At 42.6% G+C, this 21,336-nt stretch overlaps 1 protein-coding gene across 5 annotated transcripts in view; it reads right to left on the reverse strand.

Moving 5' to 3' along the window:
• Positions 1 to 21,336, reverse strand: part of LOC125308369 (kinase suppressor of Ras 1-like) — a 39,052-nt gene that overhangs the window by 13,555 nt on the left and 4,161 nt on the right. For 2 of the 5 annotated variants that reach the window (XM_048264828.1, XM_048264827.1), the window contains exon 2: positions 16,112 to 16,252. In XM_048264828.1, coding sequence (XP_048120785.1) covers positions 16,112 to 16,252 — 141 coding nt within the window. Of the gene's footprint in view, positions 1 to 11,019; positions 11,173 to 14,423; positions 14,689 to 16,111; positions 16,253 to 21,336 lie in introns of those variants that run through there. The other 3 variants (XM_048264830.1, XM_048264831.1, XM_048264829.1) reach the window with 3 other exon arrangements.

A 21,336-nucleotide genomic window follows, 5' to 3' on the forward strand; every position in this document is an offset into this window, starting at 1 on the left:
AAGAAATGGGTGAAAAGAAAAATAATAGAGGGAGTGTGGTGAAGATGTAGAGAGAAAGCAGTTTAGAAGAGGAGGTGTAGAGAGGACTAGGAAGTGAGACATACTGATGCTATCCAAACAAATAAACAAACAAATGAAAAATGCAGTCATGTGAGCATAAATGAAGACTACCACCTAAAGACACACACAAACACACACACACACACACACACACACACACACAAGGACTGCAGAAACAGCAGGAAACATGGACGAGTGAATGGAATTCAGCAAATGCACTCTTTTGTCTAAACCATCCCTGCCCTCTCTCTGAATGGGGTGAGTCAAACCACAATCTGGAGCTTCACATTCTCTGGTAGCGGCAGGATCACGAGGAATGAGTGTGCACTTCCCAGAAGGACAAGACTGCGGTTCAGGGGAGCGTGCTTAACTACCCAGCATCCCCTCCTTCCACATGAGATCACCACAAGCACAAATGCTCTGGGAGTGTACCAGCTGGGACCGAGACTATTCCCTAACCATGAAGAACAATGTGCTTATTTACAGATCGTCCTGAAATCCTCCCTGTATTTCTGTAGTAGTAGTCTAGCATTACAGGCTGTCCTGGTATTAAGCTTGCACATCAGAAGTGGACGTTGGAATGGAATCACTCAATGGCCCATCACATCAGCACATGTGTTAGAGTTTCAGAGAGAAAGAGAACTCCTTTCTCTTGGTGACATTTTGGCCTTGTCAGTCTGAACTGGAGACTTAATTTTATGATGTAAAACACACCACTTAAAATATTTCAAACCAGTTATCCATTTCCAGGCATCCATTTCTAAAAAAGAACTGTACAACAACACTAGTGTTTTACACGTCACCATGTCACTAAACCTGAACACCAGGACAAATAGGACACATCCAGGGAAAACAGCAGTGGAAAAAGCAATCAGTCCCAGCCCTACTTTTATGGCCTCTAGACCAGGGATCCCCAACCTTTTATGTACCATGGACCGGTTTGATTCCCATTTTTTTTTTTTCACGGACCGGGGGGGTTCGGGAGTTCCATGTTCCATATGTGTTGGGCATGCATTAGCCTACTTGAAAAGAACTAGCTCCAGTTATGTATGAACAGTGAAGGTAACGAACTCTTAAAAATGTGAAAAACGTGAACTTGAAGAAGTGAAAATTGAACAATATGAACTATGAAAATTGAACTTGAAGCTATCTATCTATCAAGTGTGAACATGCTTAACAAAATATGGGAACAAACATGGGAACTAAACGTGCATCACGAATATAATCAGTGGGAGCCCTGTGCTTGTTTCCCTGCAACAAGAATGTTCCATCTGGGGGTGATGGAAGACAGTGACACCCTAAGTGTGTTTGACATGTCCAGTCGATTGCGCAATTTGGTCTTAGTTGCAGTCATTGCAGAAAACCCGGCCTCGCATAGAAACGTGGTGGGAAATGGTAGCAACGTTTTCAGCGCTTTTACGGCTATCTCGGGATATTCTGCTTTGGTTTTGATCCAAAAACCCGCCAGAGAGTTTTCCTCATACACACTCTTAAGACCACCGTCATTTGCAATTTTGATCAACCTCCTGCGCTGACAAGTTAGGACTATTCGGGATATTGACAAATGGGTTACGGACCCACTCATTGGTTTGCCGTGGATTTTTGGAGGATGGGAAGTAGCCTAATGCTCAAACTCATTTGAAAGCGCAACAAGGTGATCGCGCACCAGCTGCGAGAGAAAGGGCCCTGCCTCACACTCTCCCAAAACCCCCACTACTGTTTGGAATATATCAAATACACCCCGTCCCCATTCATCCCCACAAATCAAGCTTGGCTTTAAATGCAGCGACTTTATCTGCCAGTTTAAAGACAGTCGTCATTCTCCCCTGCATGGCCGGATCTAGAATAGGGCTGGGAGGGGCAATGCCCCTCCAAATATTTCTTCTGCCCCACCTAATTGGTCAATTTTAATTGACAGCTATTGAATTTGCCAATCACACTTTTCTAATTCGTCCCGTCTGAATTTCGAGGGTGCTGATTTGCTGGTTGGATAGTATAAATAAGCTACCGGAGCAGCAGCGACACGTTCCCCTACCATTCCACACTGAGTGCATCACTTGCTGTTTCATACTTCAGTAGAGAGGGCTTAGCCATATTTCTTTCTTTTTTTTTTTTTTTTTTTTTTTTATTTGCAAACATCATTGACATTACAGAAAATGCAACACTACGACATGCACATGAATACTACATACGACAAACAGACGTACATTACATAAACACATACTGTAACTTAACAAGACATCACATTGACTTGGCTTCCACAAACATAACACAACATAACATTAATAACAGAAAGGCTAAGGATGATTTAAGTCCCAGGATGATTACAGATATGATTATCAGGGATGAAATTGATGACCGGAATGAAAAGAAGGGGGGATGGGGGGGGGGGGTGCGGATGGTAGCTCTAAGAGTGTGAATGAGGTGGTGTTGGGATGGGGGGGGGGGGGGGGGGGGTGAGGGGTAGTGAGTATGTGAGGATGTATGTGTGTGTGTGTGTGTGTGTGTGTGTGCATATGTATAAGGCTGGTTTGCTGTTGGGCCAGGAGGAGAGAAGCTGGAACATAGAGAGGGAGGGTTTCAGGAGAGGAGTTGTAATTATTCTATTAATGATAAGTATAATAATAGGAATAACTGATTGCCTGGTTGATTGCCTGACTGATTGCCAACCTGGGCACCCATTAATGGCCACAGTTCCACCCAGCCCCTGCAGTTATACTGCGACGAGCTGACAGAGGGGAGGACCTGCGTGCCACCCATCGCCTCAGGCTTAGCCATATTTCTATAAAGGTTATAGGCTACTAGATGTAATATAGATTCTTGTTGCTGGTTTAAATAAAGACCTTTTTTGTATTATTCTCGTTTGATTAAGGTTTGTTTTTAGCTAATGTGCATGTTAGCTTTCTAAGGTGATCTAGCCAGTTAGTTTGTGAACATTGGTCATTCCTTAACTGTTATAAGCAGGGTGGGAATTTTACGGGGGCCACGTCGTTGCCCCTTGCGTTGGCCGTGATGTCCCTTTGAAAATCGGAGGTTCACAGGCCACTGTGGCCTTGGTGCCCATTTCTTTCTATATTCTGCTTTGCATCCGACTAGCGATTTTTATTTAGCCTATGGCCTGCTTAAGCTTAGCATTCACAACGCAAATTAATTTAGCCTATGTCTTTTACGCAGTGGAGAATGTGACAGCGCACGGCAATAAAGAAAGTGCGTCCAAATTCACCCATTCTTTGCTGAAATAACCTATACTCCGATAGCCTACTCTTCACAAAGATATTACATGTATCACATCACACGAAAGCTTTTTCTCAGCTTTTAAAAGATGTTGGCCGCAAGTTGTGGTAAACGGTTCGCGAGAAAAGTAACTTTAATTTATCATGTTACATTCTGCGCCCATCTCCCTACCCATTCATCTCGGTGGAAAACTTCACGAATTTTTCCCGAACACATGACAAACCATATATTAGAAGAAACAGCAGACCTTACCGAATAAAAAGGTGTAAAGCATTCCCCTGTACAGTTAGCCATTCCAGAGTAATCCGGTTTTACATTTGCAGCAATGTCTAATGCATGTCTCCAACTTTGGGCTTCAGGTTTCAGTGTGTTTAAATTGTCCAATACATGACTTCACAACAGGCCAAATACAAAATAAATGTTACAAATATCGCCAAGATATCTGTAAATATTAAAATCAGCTGACTAAGAGTTTTGTCATCATTAGATGACAAAATGCTAAGCATGCATGTAGACTATTTGAGTTTCTTAAAGCTGAACTGTGCTTTTATTGTTCAATACATGATTTCATAACAGGCCACATAGAAAATAAATGTTAAATATAGCCTAGATATCTGTAAATATTAAAATCAGGTCTATGATTAACAGTTCTATGTAATATGTCATGTTTGCTATTAGATACAGGTTTTAAGGTGAAAAGTAAGGCATTTGTAGGTAGAAACTGAGGGGGGGGGGGTTATTCATTGTGTCCACCCCAAATTTCTATTTGCCCCCCTAATATGAGCAGCCTAGATCCGGGTCTGCTCCCCTGGAGTGACAGGTTGAGGTCATTAAGCAACCCGAATATGCCACACAGGTAAGCGAGTTTTGACACCCAGTCCTCATCACTAAAATGTGCAAAAAGAAATCTCTGCAGCGGCTCTCGAACACTCTGGCCAGTGACCTGCTAAAGATGCTTGTTTTTTGTTGCTCATTCTAGCAGTTTAGCTAACTTCGTGTGACACTACCGTTCGCCAAGAACTAATTAAGTAAAGTGAGCTGACCTGAGGCTGCGCAGGGCTGAAGGCAATATGTAAAGTGTTGAAGGCGGGACAGACAGACGTAAGAAAATAGACCTTGCAAAATGCAAAAACAACTGCATATAGGCCTATGCCATGTAAAAATGTGACATTATTGCGAATTAAATTGAGTTTAGTTTGCATGCATTTTTTTAAAACTCATGTCGTAGGCTACGGCCCGGTTAGGAATGTCCCGCGGCCCGGTGGTTGGGGACCGCTGCTCTAGACTACAGAATTGGAGTGACATAGTCCACCTGGCGTCTCTCACCTGCCGCATAGCCCTCTGGGGCAGCAGCAACGACGGGGCACGAGAAACACATCTATACAACACATCCGCTCTCGCAGTCAAAATCTCGCTTGCTTTTCAGTTTCACAACTCTTGAGCCATTTGGCACAGAAGGTAAAGACCGTTCTAGCCCACATCCTACTGCATTCCTGCAGAGAACCAGACAGGATTCCCTCACAATCCTGCCGCTCTAAAGAGTAGGACACGAGGGCCGAGAGACGGGCGTCAGAGGCTTAACTGTCTGGAAAGCATCCGTCTGTTCCCAGCCTTGTTTCCATGGTGAGCTAATAGAGGGGGACAGCATGAGCAGTGGCAGGGACACATGATGCTCCTAGTCACCAGGCAGAAACACTGCCAGTCAAATGTCACTTTTCTTTAGTCATTTCTTTGCCCTTTAAGTTTCAACGTTTCTGAATAATGAAAACTTCCAAAGCACATGTTTACCTCAATAGTGCAGTCATTTAACTCTGGTGAATGTTATCTGTGATCTTTTTCTGCAATTGCTCATCGCAAGATGCTATCAGCAGTGTTATGTCATACTCACTGAGGCACAACTAGTGTGCAAATGTGGCGATTAGAAGATCAAACGCACAAATTTGGGAAGGCACGAGGCACTTTACAGAGTTTTCCTGTCACACTAAAAGTTTATAACTAGAAGCTTTTTCCTAAGTCCTATTCACAAAAAAGTGAGAACTGCTAAGCTGCAGACTCTATTGTGAGTGACAGGTGTGTGCAGGTGAGGAGACAAGCACAAGATAGCATTCCACCAACTAATAAAAAGGGTAAATAAATAAATAATACATATGACAGGCCACAAATCAAATAATAATGGAATATGCTACCCACTCACCAAGCGTCCTTCCATTTTTAAAAATAGATCTATGGATCTGTATGACACCTTTGTGTAGACAGGAACTAGGCAATGAATGGGTCATTGACTGGTGGTATTAGTGCATCCCTTACAAGCCCCACAATATTTAATTGCAATATATATAAGTGATTCTGCATTTGCATTCCCACCCTAAAACATTGTAATGTGGAAATGATGAACACCGTCATTTTTGGTTGTTGGTCTTAGTGACCTGAGTCTTCTGAATCTTAACTACTTCTCAGTGTTTTTGGATCCAAATGTCTGTATGCTAATGTGGGCATTCCTTCTTTGGCACACTACCTGTGTGTTTGCTCTGCAATACTGGGCTCTGTTGGGCACCCTGAAACTAAATGAAAACATAATGGTATTCCTAATAATACTTATTTTTATTCCAACTTAATAATCTAAAAAAAATGGTCATACCTAGATTTAATTGACCAGCAAAGGCAGATATGAGGTCAGTTTTACTGGGGGAAGCTGTAGCGCAGCAGTGGTGTCGGCACCCTCTACCACATACGGGTCTAGTGCCTATGAGGTTTGGGTCCAGCTTGAGGTCATTTCCCAAACCCACTCTCCATCTCTCTCCTCAAATGCCCACAACGGTCTCCAACTAAATCAAGACCATGCAGTTATCACACCAACACACCAAGTCACAGAATGAGAATCCCACAGGCCAGGGAGCCCCCATTCAGACTCATTCTCCCTCTGCTGCAGGAGCAGCTGCATGTCAAGGCTTCTTCACATGGGCTACCTGCTCCTAATGAACCAATGATCAAGAACAACAACACAGGCAGGGCCACATGAGAGGTGAACAACAGCACAGGCAGGGCCACATGAGAGGTGAACAACAGCACAGGCAGGGCCACATGAGAGGTGAACAACAACACAAAATGTCCTGAGGGAACCATATGGGACACAACCCACAGGTGACGCATGACCACCAAAAGCGCACAGCTCACTTGACTTGGTCTGCATTTCAAGGAAGCACGGGCTATTCTGGATCCATTTTAATATTAGCTTTCAGTGATATTTCAGTGATGCATTCACATTCTTACATAAGAGGGAGTGCATTATAATACTGTTACGTTACGTTACGTTACGTTACGTTAAGATATTCTTTACCTAGCAACTGACTCTCCCTTGAGATGATCTTTTCATTCAGTGAGAAAAGCCAGTAACTGGTTCTAATTTTCACTAGGTAAGATCTTCGGGCTGGGCTGGGCTGGGCTGGCCATAACAAGAGTAGGGCAATTCAGTAACCATTGAGGATGAGGATTACGGTCACCCTCCAGTCATTAGTGTTCCATGGATGCATTACGTCAGGAGAATTCAATTCATGTCAAGTTTGGTCAAGTTTCAAGCACTTTTCAGATACCACTACACACGCATGCATGCATCATCATATAAATAAGTCCTTAAAAAGCTGCAGAGGTACTCAGAAAAGGCTTAGATTTCATAGTTGTCAAAATCACTGTGCAAATCACTATGATTCATCATGAGATCATTCAGATATGCATCATCCCAGGCCTATAAATGTAATATGAGCTCAGAGAATGTGTCTTATTTACAATGAAATTAATTACCGTAGACATACATGCATCCACACACACAGACACACATGCACATACTGTATGCCCATTTGTGTTGTGCTTATCCATGTAACCTGCGCATATCAACATAGCATAATCAACATGCTGCCTGTCTAACCATATAGCTGGAGACACAGGGAGACAGTAGATCCCAAGGTGATAAAGCAAACTATTTATAGACCTCCAACAGGCACCACCACACCATGGAGCTCATTTATAGGCCTGCATCAGCAACAGCAACAAGTATGTACCCATTATGTTTTTTCTAACCATCATCCGATAGGTTTGTGGTTCAGGGTGAGCATTAACACTTTTCCTGACTCCATGTCTTGTTGCCTTATTTGTTTTAGGGGAACAAACAGTCAACATTTGTCAATCTGTTGTCTGCCATGCTTAGCGTGCACTCATATCCAGAACAGATAGATCATCAATAAGTGTACAACCCGCTCCAAGACTAATCTTCTTTCAAAAAGTTAAGCTGTTTAGCCAAAGAAAAACTGCAACGGTAGGCTGATCTCTGTGCTACACTTGTAATATGTCTCATCTTGTAACCCCCATACCAATCGTCATTCACAGGCTAGCGCTATTGGGCTTTGTAAACAAGGGTGTTCAATTTTGATTAGAATTCATTCAAATGGATGAATGGATACCGTACCATTTCATCCCATATAGCAACATGCTTTTAAAAGTTCACTGACAATAGCATACCACTACACCTAACCAGTAACACCAGTCAGTAAGGTGGCAACAACACCACGGTCATGGTATTGGGACCTGGCTTTACCTGTACTTTTGTCTGAAGCACCTCACAGATAATAAAAATCACAAGAAATAAAATCACTGTATGAACCATCGTGAAAACCTAGCACATTAAGAGGCCGTTTACACGACACCGCCGGGTGGATTTTCTCTTACCGCTTTCACACCTTTAACGACTCCGGCAAGAAAAAACCTCGCGTGTACACACAGAGTAGTGCATATGCCAGACCAGTCGATGGCGCCGCTGTGCAAAGCTTCACGATAATTTCGCGTGAATCGCGTAGAAGAAAACATTGTTGAAACAGTTTGTTAAGCCAGAGAATGTCTAATAAGTGCTCTGGTTAAGCAGTCGCATGAAATAAGGGAGACTACAGACAATTCGGTTTTCAATTCAACTGTTAAACTAATAAAGTTCATTTTCAAGGTATGTGACTGCTATGTGAAATTTCAAATGCTTAGCCTACGCATTGCATTAGGTCTGAGCACCACTGGAGAAAACACTAACATGCAGTAAGCTAATGTTTAAAGGAACCATATGTAAGATTGTGGTCAAAACTGGTACTGCAATCACTTTCAAATTACTGTAGAGCGGTGTATCCCCTTCCCCTCCACTCTGACTGCTGGCAACCCGGATGCCGAAACACTATTGACTTTGTGATTAGTAGATAGGTGGAGGGTGGCGCATCAGGCCAAAACACAATATGACAACATCAACATCAGTTGAGGGCTGCAACTTCACTTTTTAAATGACAATATCCTGGCCGGACTACTGTTGTCAGTGATATAAGTATTTTAAATGAACATGATTTCTTAATGTCTAGTGACATATCAGGGCCATTTTATGATTAATTGAAATACATTTCTTACATACGGTTAAGTTAAGCTAACGTGTGCTTCTAACTTAGCCACTAAAGGCTGATAGGCTACATTGTGCACATAAATCATGACAGGGGTAAGAAAAACATTTTAATATGATAAATAAATGGTTTTGTTTGTTTTGACAAGCAACATGTCAGGTCGAGTGCCGTGGCTGAGTTGAGAGGTGGGGCTATGACGTCATAAAGTTGCCGGCTTCGCACCTACAGGCGTCTACATGGCGAAAGTTAGCCGGGCGGTTTCAAAAGTTCCCACCGAGAAGCCAGTTTCAAAAGCTATCGGTTTCAGTCTCCTAAACTGCCGGCGTCGTGTACATGCAAGGCGTAACCGTTAACAAAACCTCACCGGTTTCACAAAAACCGGCGTCGTGTGCACAGCCCCTTGGCCATTCAGACTCTGGCCTGAGGGTGTGTCTGACAAAGCAATTAACCTGCCTCTTCAGCTGGGCACCTTTTGTCTTGCTCACGTGGGGGTTCAGAGCTGCACCAGCTGGTGACAACAGCTCCTATTTTTAGCCGTGGCTATTTCCAGGCCCCTTTGTTTGCTTGCCAGAAATAAAGCAGTTTGGCCAGTATTTGTGCATTTGCAGCGCTGCACAGGTAGTAGTAGCCTAGTCGTTATCTTATTGACTCAAGCCTGCATGGGAGGGAAAAAGACCATCACCGAGATCACAGAGAAACAGAACACCCCACTGCATAGAATATACACTGAAGAGCCACAGCTACAGTCCGAGCAAAGCACTGGTCAGCAGTTCTAACTGCTACTAGCCTCTGTCTGTTCCCCGGTCAAACACTGGGACCTGTGAGAGCATACAAAATGAGATAAACTTCTCCAATATACACATTGGTGACACATTGTAATGAAGCCAACAGCCGTTTTGGGGTCAACTGATAATCAATATTTATCAGTACAGCATGTTCCATAACCACATCCATCCATCAAGCAGTGAGTTCTGAAAGTTAATGGAGCCCGTCCGGGAGAGATGGCTGGAGGGCATCAGATGTATTCCGGCCAGGGAGACAGCTCCAGCCTACCCTACTGCCCACACAAGCCATAGGGTCCCTCCACTACGACTCATTTAGAAACTATGATGCTGCTGGTTGCTGAGATGAGTAAAGAGCACTTGATCTTAAGGTGGTTGCCAGCTCATACACTTGGTGACATCATCTGTTAAACAGCCGTGCACAGTTGTTTTGGTTTGATAGATGACATCAAACCTGACCTATTTCTACACAAGGCATTATCTACTGATCTACATTATCACAGATTTAGTCAAAGCAAACTCCTAAAAGCACAGATGAAAACAATATGGCTCCTTGGTATCAATATCTGCACTTATCTGTTTATGTAGGCATGCCATCCAAATCCATCATTACACTATGCGTTAAAATGAGTGTGCAGTTCTGCGTGTAGAATGTGTATCATTGCAAAATAATATTGCACAGAAGCCAAGCTATGCCACGAAGCCACAAAGCCTTAAAAGAGGTTGATGCATGCTCATACCAGGGTAGGGTCTGGACATGTCCACACTAGCTGTGTTTAGGCCTGATGTTTCACAGAAGAGAGGGAAGTGTGGCTCACAAGGAGATAAACAATGTCATGGATCCACCAACCACACATACTCCCTCAAATAAACACAACAAAGTATCTACCCCTTCTCCACACACAAACACATATTCTCACCCAAGACACGGAACAAGACTGTATCCTCACTACCACTCATAACAACACCAACACGCCCAAGACAGCACCCTTCACAAATCATTAAACAAACAAGAATCCAGGTGTCTGGACCCTCCCTGTATGCAGCTAGGTACAGAGGTCCATGTGAAACTCCGCTGACAGCAAGAGACACGGGGACACATATGGAGAAAGAACACAGGCTAACACGACTAGCAGAAGACTAAGAGTTTGGACATACTGCACACTAACAGACATCAAATCTATCTAAGTGTGGACGTGCATTTAGCCCAAGAGGAACACAGACACAGCCACCGCAGCAGCAGCAGCTCCAAGGAGGACATGTGTCACACTAGTTCTTCTCACTAGGTCTTCTCACCAAGCCTCATTTTGAGAGTATATATGAGAAGACATTTCAACAACTTGTTCATAAACAAGTCAATGTTTACAGATGAAGAGGATTTTGTCTACTGACCCAAGATTACAATTCACTTGCCATAAACATGAGAAAAGTGATAGCTAGATACAGAAAAAGGCTTCAGGACTAGTTCAGATGTATTTCAACGTTTATTCTATAGTAATAAAGTTATTTAAAACACACAATACCATTACAGGGTTTAGAACAGAAGTGTTGTATCTCCGTCTTTCATAATCCAGAAACGGCAGCCAGCGACTACACCACCTCACTCAACTTCAGGTCACGCTATGTTAGCCGAGCTCTGCAACTCAGCCCTTTTCCCTTTCTCTCTCTCTTTCTTTCTCTCTCTCTCTCTCTCTCATTCCCTCTCTCCACCCCTTCTTCAGCACAACACCCTCCCTTGGTCTCCCTTCCTGTCTCTCGCACAGTCTTTTTCTTTTTTTCAGGCTTCTGCCAGGCAACCAATGTGTTCTTGCGGACATGCCACCGGTATCTAAACAACCGTGATTGCCCCTACTCCCGCCCCCGACCCCACTGGGCCAGTGTTTCACAAACATACACCCCTCCCCAATGCAAAATAAATACTTACAGATCTGGGAAACGTCTCCCTCCCAAGTTTCAGTGACATCATACTGTATGCCTCTTGGCTATCTCACCTCTCTTGTGAAACAGGTAGCTCTTGGTTTTTGACAAGATGCTTCTTGCCACCCTTTACAGGCTACTAATGGTACAAAACTAATCCTAAATGGTCAGGTTAACACCTCTCTGGTGAAATAGTTTTCTAAGTAAGGATGGGTGATATGACTAAAATTCATCTTAATATTCTGAGAAAAAATATTGACAAAGCAATTACAATCGATTAAATACAATCATTATCACAGTATATGATATACAATACAATATGGTACATTTCAAAATCATAATGGCTGTAAATATGTACAATACAAATTTTGGAAAGTACAATTGCTATCAAAGTGTCAACAGTCACTAGCGATATGTCTGGAATCTGTGTATGTCTGTGTATACCAACAACATTAAACCCACACTGGTTCCCTGCTGTAAAACACACTGATACTGAGACTCTGTACTGAACTCTGTACTAAACAGTGGCAACATTTAAAAAAAAAAAAGCAATGGCAGCTCCTGATTAAATGAAACTTATCAGGCCCCTTGTTATGTTACTTCCAGGGCCACTTTGGGTAGATTAACCATGTCCTTCATATGTGCTGTGCCGAGCTGGTCATGTGTTACAAAAAAAGGGTAGGTTGTTGTGGCATACAAAAGAGCCTTCATCTTCCAGTTCAAAAAGCTTATAAAAACATAGTATATAGGAGTATACAGTAAAGTCTTGTACCAGTCAGGTCATGCAACACTTCTTTCCTGCTCTCAGATGACTTCACAACTTTACCACCAGTGCTTCCTCAACCTGGGAAAACCCTAGTTCTCAGAATTCTGTTTCTAGGAAAGTTCCCATGGGGATGTGCATAATTACAGGTCCTGGGAGGAGTGGCACTACAGTGTAGGTACAATACAAGTGCTATCACACTCTTGCATGTCTGGTTAAAGACGTCTCTATTTAAGCCTGAAAACCAGTCTGCCTACATAAACCCTGTCACCGCTGACACATTAGCTGTCATTTGAATCTGTCTGATTTGTTGGCTCATTCTGAAAGCTTACTGGGATAATGATGAGCAATGGGTGATCATCAATAGCTCTTGATGAGGGTGGAGTTATGCCCCCCCCCCACACACACACGCAGTCGCTGGAAAGCTTTCCCCATATATATAGCTTTTCCCCATTTTTAGTATATGAGCAGTGTCTCACTCCTTGCTTTGGAGAACCAAGGTTTTAAATGACGTTGGGAGGTTCAGGTGGGAGGGGATGAAGGAACACACACCGAATTTAGATTAGTCAATACCGTCCAATATTCAACTTGCTCAGTCACCTTGTAAAGTGACTTCATGACAACAGTTCCTTACATAGGCCTGTTTCAAAGGGGGACAACTGCACCACTAAGCCAAATATGGATTATTTAATACATGACTGGTTATGAGGATGATCAAGAAAAGTTATACAACAACAAAAACAACAGTGAAAGGGGAACTTTACTGACCACCACCGATGTGTAGACCCCACCTACAGCCTTTATGCTCCACTCACCAGCTTACGGATACATATATGTGTACAAATACATGTCTAACCCAATGGAAGATTTAGACTAGGGCTTTGACTTTTGCCCAAAAATCATATTCGAAGTTCGTTTGTTTATTAATATTAAAATTCGAATATATTCGAATATGTATTAATAATATTTTAACCATTAAATGTCTTCAGTAAGACCGATATTGGTATCAAACTTAAGTTCTATATGTTCTGTCCACCAGAGGGCAGTGTATCTGTCAATAGACTACGAGCGCGAACCAGCCAGGATGCTAACGTCACCTACAGGAGCCCAGATGACCAATAATAGCCTTGCTAATGAGCTCACGATTTTACTTTACCAGGCGTGAAAAAAACCTCGGAATCTGAATTGAAAACAACGTTTACAACCAAATACATTAATATAAATTATCTCCATAGGCTACAGGTTTGAATATTAAGAGATCCCTAAAATTCGTTCGAATATCTTTATAAATAATATATATTCTATATATAATATATATAGAATATATTTTTAAATAATCGAATTATATTCGAATAACGAAGTTCGGAGTCAAAGCCCTAATTTAGACAAGATTTTATGATTCACAATATGCTTCCTACACTTCTTCCAAACGAGTAACACAAATAATCTTCAGATCTAAATCATGTGTGACCAAAAACACCTCAATATGTTCACACCTGTGGGTACACACAAACGCACACCCAAGAACTTGACTGTTGGAAGGCTGCAATGATGCAAATTCGATGATGCAAATCCCTGTCATAGGCTAGCCCAATCTTGCCTGCCCAGAGGGAGATTCCTGTCCACATCATGTATAAACAGTAACAAAGGAGAGGAGAGGTGAGGTGGTGTGGGGTGGAGTGGGGGTGACGCTTGTGGCCATATTTCACATCTTCTGATGAAGGTTTGGTTTGTGCTGCCTGGTAATGAGGGAGGCAGCTAACTTCATTATTTGGTGGCAAATCTTCTCTAACCAGAACAGACAGCTATTGGTGCCAAATGTCCTGCAGGCTCTAGCCCTGTGCATTCCAGCCATGGGAGTCACAGAGGCAGAGGCACCACAGCAAATCAATAGCTTCTGTTAGCTAAAAGCTCTTAAGAAAAGCACCATTGTTTATGTAAATGGTTTATACATATGTATATATAGGAAAATCCTTTCTTTGATGATGGTGAGGCAAATGTTTAGGCAAACCACAGTTGAAAATAGTCATTCACACAGTCATATGACTTTCTTGAGACAATCACTATTATTTCTACTACAGATACATTTTACAATTCCTGTGTTTAAGGACTGAAGTTTTTGCCATTTTTAGAATGGGATGCATGGGACTCCAGGTTCAGGACAAACACCACACATCAATTTCCACAAGCAACAGGAACAAACAGCAACGAGCACACACACACACACACACACACACACACACATACCTCAGGAGGGTCCGATGTACACAACACTCATAAAGAGACACACACCCATGTGTGTGTGCTAGACAGCCAAGTCAACAGCGTGGACTGGGAGCCTCCCTTCTCTTTCCAGTCTCTCTCTCTCTCTCTCTCTCTATCCCTCTCTCCCACTCTCTGTCTCTGTCAGTTTCTCTCTTCCTATTCCTTTTCTTTCAACCCCTTCATGAGACGTTGCGGAGCATCAGATTGGCTCAGGCGAGTACTAAACAGCGGAGCAGGGGAACTTCTGCTCCTGTTCTGCCCAGTCAGAGGGGGAGACTGCGTGACAGCCGGGGGGAGGCGACAGCCCGCCCCCTGTGATGTAAAAATAGAGGGAGAGGAGGAGTGTGTGAGTGTGTGTGAGTGTGTGTGTGTGTGTGTGTGTGTGTGTGTTTGTGTGTCTGTTTGTGTGTGTGTGTGAGCAAGAGACAGAAACAGAGAGACTGACGCAGCACATTCCCTTAGATTAGAGTGCTGTATCGGGTGTGTGGCTGGAATGTGACTCAGGCAGAGTCTCCCACTGAACCTCAATATACTAACCTGCATCTGACTATGCGGCTCACGAAGGCATATTCATGTCTGACTCTCACTCCTCCTCCTCTCTCTCTCACTCTGTTTATCTCATCATACCTCCTTCTCTCATTTGCTCTGTGCTCCGTCTCTCCCTCCCTCTTTGTTTCTCTCTCACGTCTACTGTTGTTACTGTCAACATGCAGGAACACAAGGAATGACTTCAATGGCAGTGGTAGTCACTGGCCACATGTGAGGACACAGTATCTTTGGTCATTAAGTTAATTACAGGGAAAGGCCTTTAAGAAGTATCTAGTTGCAGACACTGTGGCCGATATACCACTACGGTAGATTCATGAACACGCAAACCAGATACATTTTTTTTATATATATAGAGGCATTGATCATAAGGTAGTTCCATGCCATTTAGCATCATGAACAACAATGGAGATCATCACAAACACAAAGTCAACATCAAGCAGGACAATTATTTCATTTGGAGTAGAAGTGGGAATTGTAGGAGTAATTGACCAAACCATTCTTAATTCACATACTTTCTTCACAATTTCCCTCAGGAGGAAAATTAGAATATTTGCTATGCTGAAGTGAGTCTTGATACTAATTTGCAAGAGAATATTTTGTAACTTTCACTCAAACCTCAACACTGAAACATGCTTGTTCTAGTAATGTCTGACAGGTTAAACACCTTAATACATCTACTGCATAAATTATACCAGTGACGGAACATAATACAATTCTGCCTTACGCTGTGGTTCCTGGGTTATCTCCATCTGAGACCTGAAGCAGACGCCACTGTCTTCCAGTTGCAAGCAATTACTTAAGTAAATTAAAGCTCTTCCAGCTGATCCCAGATCTAAGGTAGCCATCAGCCCAGGGAGCGCTGCCAAGCGTTAAGGTAACATATGGCTGTTCACAGATCATATTTCATTTGGGTATCTCTCTGCCGTGACATCCCTAGAAGGCCTTTTTACTTACGATGAGAAGACTACACAGAGAGAGAGAGAGAGATAGATAGAGAGAGAAAGAAAGAAAGACAGACAGACAGACAGACAGACAGACAGACAGACAGACAGACAGATATTCCAACTCACTGTCACAACACACACAATATGGCGCACAAAGACACACACAATATGCCGCACCTCAATGATCTCTGGTTTCAGGTTGATGGTGCGAAGCCAGTCCCCCAGGTGCGGGTAGCTGTCCAGCGCTGGGCTCCTCTCGCTCTCTGGAACGCGCTGCTTGCATTGGAGCTGCCTGCTGATGTAGTTCACCAGCTTCACCTGCGGATGGCAGCACCACACAAACATGAGCAGAAGCAATAGCAAACACACTAGCAGGTGCAGTACATGACAGGCTTTACTTTTTGAAGTAAGAAAAAAAAAAAAAACATGATGCCTTTAGGATCAAGGAAGGGGGGGGGCTAAGATATCCCAAAAAGTCAGTAAAAGAGAATAAGCTTATTTACATTCCTTATGTAAATACAGTGTATACACCCCTGTGCTACTTAAAGTTTTCTGGTATTTGTGTAGAAGTTGCTAATGTGCTCAAAGAAAAGCAAGCTGGAGAGATGCTAACCCTGCATCACGGAGACATAGATATTACAAAAAGTTCCTTGACTGAAATATGAAACTGATAAAAGATCCATACAACTGATTGACTAATAAACTAATACAGGTAAAAATTGAGCATATTTGTACATTTCATTTTGGACCCTATTACTGAATCAGAGGTATGTCATGCTTGTGCACACCGAATGCAAATTTGCCAAAGAGCCTTAGTGTACTGAGGAAATCCCCGAATGTCAAGGCTTCTGTTGAAAAGGTGGGCTGACACTGAAGCATCAGGCTGCACTTGCACAGCCTTTGTGGTTGTGGTGTGTGTGTGTGTGTGTGTGTGTCAAGGGCCGTGGGCTACACAGCCATACAAAGAAAGTGTGATACATTGAGGTATGAGAACAGGGGGTCGATAAGTAAGCCCTCTCAAAAGACCCGTTCAAGGCCTAAAATTCTTACAATAATTGTGAAGCCAAAAGACAGAGAGGCATAGACTTACATATTTAGACACAGTGGTGTAGTCTAGTTAGCTGTAGTGGGTATACTGTGATCAACCCCAAAAGTTAATATGTATCCTTGCCTATTTTAAGTGGGTATACTGAGATGATGATGCTTTTTAAATGGGTATATTGCATAGTCCTGTGTATCACGTAGACTACACCACTGTTTAGACATATTTAGAGACTGTATGAGTCTGCTAGCCAGAGAGAAAGGACAGGACCTTGTTAGTGTCAAGACCGCTATCAAACATAAGCACACATCAGAAAACATAAGCACACATCAGAAAAGTAGCTCCCCGCGATAAACGCTAAAGATAGGAATGAGAGAAAAGTCCCCCACACAAACCCAGCTTAGACTTTCTAGAAGGCCTTTTTACTTATGATGAGAAGACTACACACAGAGAGAGAGAGAGAGAGAGATAGATAGAGATAGAAAGACAGACAGACAGACAGAAAGTAGCTCCCCGCGATAAACGCTAAAGATAGGAATGAGAGAACAGTCCCCCACACAGACCCAGCTTAAGACTTAAATGTTGATAGAGGAGGTATTAACTCTTCAAAGGACCCCGCTAGAGTACGAAACCTGCTCACTTTATAGAAAGCCCAAGGAAACATTAATATTAATCAATGTAGTGGCAAAATAAGCCCTAAACATTAGTACCAAGAAAACTTAACCACAATAGAGCAAGAGTGATTCACTAACTATACTAATACTATGCCATTATAAACCTAAAGAACTGTCCACATGCACATTTCAGACCAGTTAAAAATCAAAATCGAGAAAATCGAATTCAAAGTTATAGGATTTCTTAAGTTAAGAAAAGATAAGAGGTCTGAGATAAGAGAAGACACAGCCATGAGTTTAGGAACTGCTTTTGTAATAGGGAGATAGGATTCTTCCCATCTTTGAAGCTTAAGTTAAGATAGGACAAGCAGTTAGGATTTTTTTCTGTGATGAAGCCCCAGGCCCCTTCCTTCATCTGGGTTTCACTGCATAAGGCTTACAACACCTTGAAGAGGCTCAAGACGGGTGTGAGAGCCAAATTGTCAAGTGGTGTGTGAGTGCTTACACCACACCTCTACATAGGCTAGATGCACATCTCTGCAAGACAAAGCACTGCCAAAATGGACGTCTCTGGCAAGAAGATAATTGAGAAGAAGAGGTGAAAGGAGAGAAAAAGATGCAGAGTGTTCATCCCTCCAGTGCAGTGGCCCCGTCCGCAAATAGCTCTGATGATAGCAATTTCGCTAGCATTCTCATGGGGGCATCTGTGTCACTGTCATGACGACCGAGTGACATTGGAAGGACTGCTGGGAGGCCCAGAGTGCACACACACACGCATATACAGACACACACACACATCCAGACGAGCGCGCACACACACACACACACACACGATGGGTTCAGAGAGGCTCCATCTTCTGTTCTGACCACTCACTTCGACAAGACTCCCACTACACTTCCACTTGACCTTCTGAGATGCTTTCTGTTCCACTACATCAGAATTCTACACTAAGATATTAGTAACGGAGCTCAATACAGTCTCTCAGTAAACACCTCTATAAGAAGGAGACGTCATTAGGAAAAACATGATCCCCTGTGGCTGCACCTCATCCAGTCCACTGACAGACATCTGACCGAAAACTGACATCATCTCATCCCCTGCCAAATAAATGCCAGCCCATTGTAGTCGCTGGACTGGGCAGGGTGTCTGTCTGGCACAGCGTCTGTTTGGGTGGTGTGTCTCTAATGATCAATATCAGATTCCCACGGGGCACCTACCATGGGAAGAAGAGAAGGACATTTTCCTCCAGTAAAAGCTGCCCACTCCTTCTACTCTTTTCCATGGAAACATCCAAATAAAAACAAATCCAGTTGGTATTGTTTTTAGTATGACAACACAAACCTAGCGCTTTCTATGTGCATTAACCAAATTTGTCTAAAAAACAAGCAAATTTGGCTGCCAGTGTGTTTAGCAAATTTGTCTTGATAAGACATCTTAAAATAAATCAAACTCTTATTAAACCAAGTCAAAGCAATCTTACGAGAAAGCACTAGGTAAGTCTGTATACTAAAAGCAATACCAACTATATTTTTAATCATAATATAAGATTAATAACAAGTGGTTAGATAGAGTTTTATTTTACTTTTATGTGTTTAGCTGTTGTTTCGAACTTTGAGTCATGTGTGTCCCTCTTCGCCACCATTGTGTCATTATTAAGAAATATAATTCTCATGATTAAGAGATGCATCTCTGAGTGTAAAACATATGCATTTCCACATCCTTATACGTACATGCAAATAATATCCCCAATGGGACTAAATAGGACAGTGACAGGCTACTGAAAACTGGTCAAACATGAAAACCCTGAAAACACACACACACACACACACACACCTAGAGAGACTTAATGAACAGCAAGTGCGTGTGGTCAAACAGACTTAATAACATGCAGGGGTTGGTTTGCCGCCAGACGAGGCCTGGCTCCATTCGTCTGGAGCACTCTCACGGATTCTGTGCCTTATCGCGCTCGAGCATCGCTCCTCATCTCAGTTACCACTCTGTGCGCTCACAGCAGCAGGATGGCAGGGCAGGGAGGGAGGGTTAGGGGGCTTCACTCCAGCTCTACTGGAACAGTCTTTTCCCTTCATTTAAAAAGCAATCGGACAAAAAGGGAACTTCTTGCCTTGCTCTCAGTGCCAGTGACAGCGTGGAGGAGGAAGGAAAGAAAAAGAGGGGCACTACAACTGGCATCGCCTCAAAGGCTCAAAAGAGAAGGGATCTGTGTGTGTGTGTGTGTGTGTGTGTGTGTGTGTGTGTGTGTGTGTGTGTGTGTGTGTACAAAGCTGCGGTATACTCTCTTCAGAGAACAACCTTACGGATATTTCTTTTTGTTTAGCTCGGTCATTTCTCAAGCCAATGCCCTCTTTAGGCCCCCTTCACAAAGACAGAGAAGTGCTTTTCACTGTCCCACTGTACTTTAGCCTAAAGGGCAGCAGCTGACATTCTCTTCAGTACGTGTTATTTGTCACACAAAACTGTAAATTCATCAACCTCATCTTCACTGTTGTACAACATAGTTTTAGCAAGTAAAGATGCCAAGAGAGGACTGAGGAGTGTCTACACACAGTTGGAAAATCCTCCCCTCGTTCTTCCTCTATCCATGACACCTTGTTTAAATAGCAAAAAGAAGTTAAATTAAGATGAAAACTGAAAAACACTACGGTTTAACTGAGTAAATTCACAGCACAGCAGATGACATCTACTGGGTTTTGATAGGCTGCTGCTTCATGGCTCCACAGTATTTTGCAATGGCTAATAAGTGCAAGAGTGAAGACGTTTCATTCACAAGCAATGTGTCGAAACATTCCCATCTGTGAAACAACCACATTGTGAAAACGTATTACTACATTTATTTACCTCACTTATTTCCCATTCATCCCCCATCATTCGCTATCACACAAAACTACCAACAACACAACTCGCCTTCACCTTGGATCCATACTGCCTTTCTGACAAGGGTTTTTCACAAACTGTGTACTCTTGATCTTGTTTTGACTACACAAACAAAAATATACTGTATTATGCCATATTTTGTCCACTGTAAGGACATATTTTGCCAGACATATGTCAATGAAAGAGGATAAGAGGTGGAAAATAAAGAGGTGTTGAATGTGTGAAACTGTTGGCCCCTTTCTAAAGGGCACCTCAGTGATCAACTGTAGAAGAGGCATGACTGTGTTCAATACTCTGCAGGATATTCTCTTACACTATTATTGAAGGAACCAGTTTTCTTTGAGACTGGAAGATTGCCAAAAAATAGAACAGATACTTTCTGTTGATGTAGCAATACAGGATGGGATAGTGATGCAATAAAATATTGTGCATGTTTAATGTTTATTCATGTGTAGCATCCTTGTCAAACAAGTAATGGCTTGAGTTTGTGTAAATCCTTAACTAAACCAAGCCAGGCTAGATTCACGGATACATTTTTTGCATTTATTGCAGAGACAACCAAATCCATCACTAAATTTCTAAAACAGCAGAAAATCCACTTTACACCAACTGCTGAAACTGTTGTTACACTGTCTGACCAAAAATAACCTGTTACGTTGATGTAATATTCCAATTTTTACTTCCTGTCTGATTTCAATTCCAATCGTAAGCCTCTGCTGGCATCTTACATCCATGTTGGGTCTGCTGACGTAGTGGACACTTAACCAAATTAATTTGGACTATATTTAGAGCGGCGGGTCATCATTAGAGAGAGCTCCTGTGCATCACTGATGTCATGTCCCATATCTGTGGC

The sequence above is a fragment of the Alosa alosa genome, chromosome 15 (assembly GCF_017589495.1).
Source record: "Alosa alosa isolate M-15738 ecotype Scorff River chromosome 15, AALO_Geno_1.1, whole genome shotgun sequence".
Lineage (NCBI taxonomy): Eukaryota > Metazoa > Chordata > Actinopteri > Clupeiformes > Clupeidae > Alosa > Alosa alosa.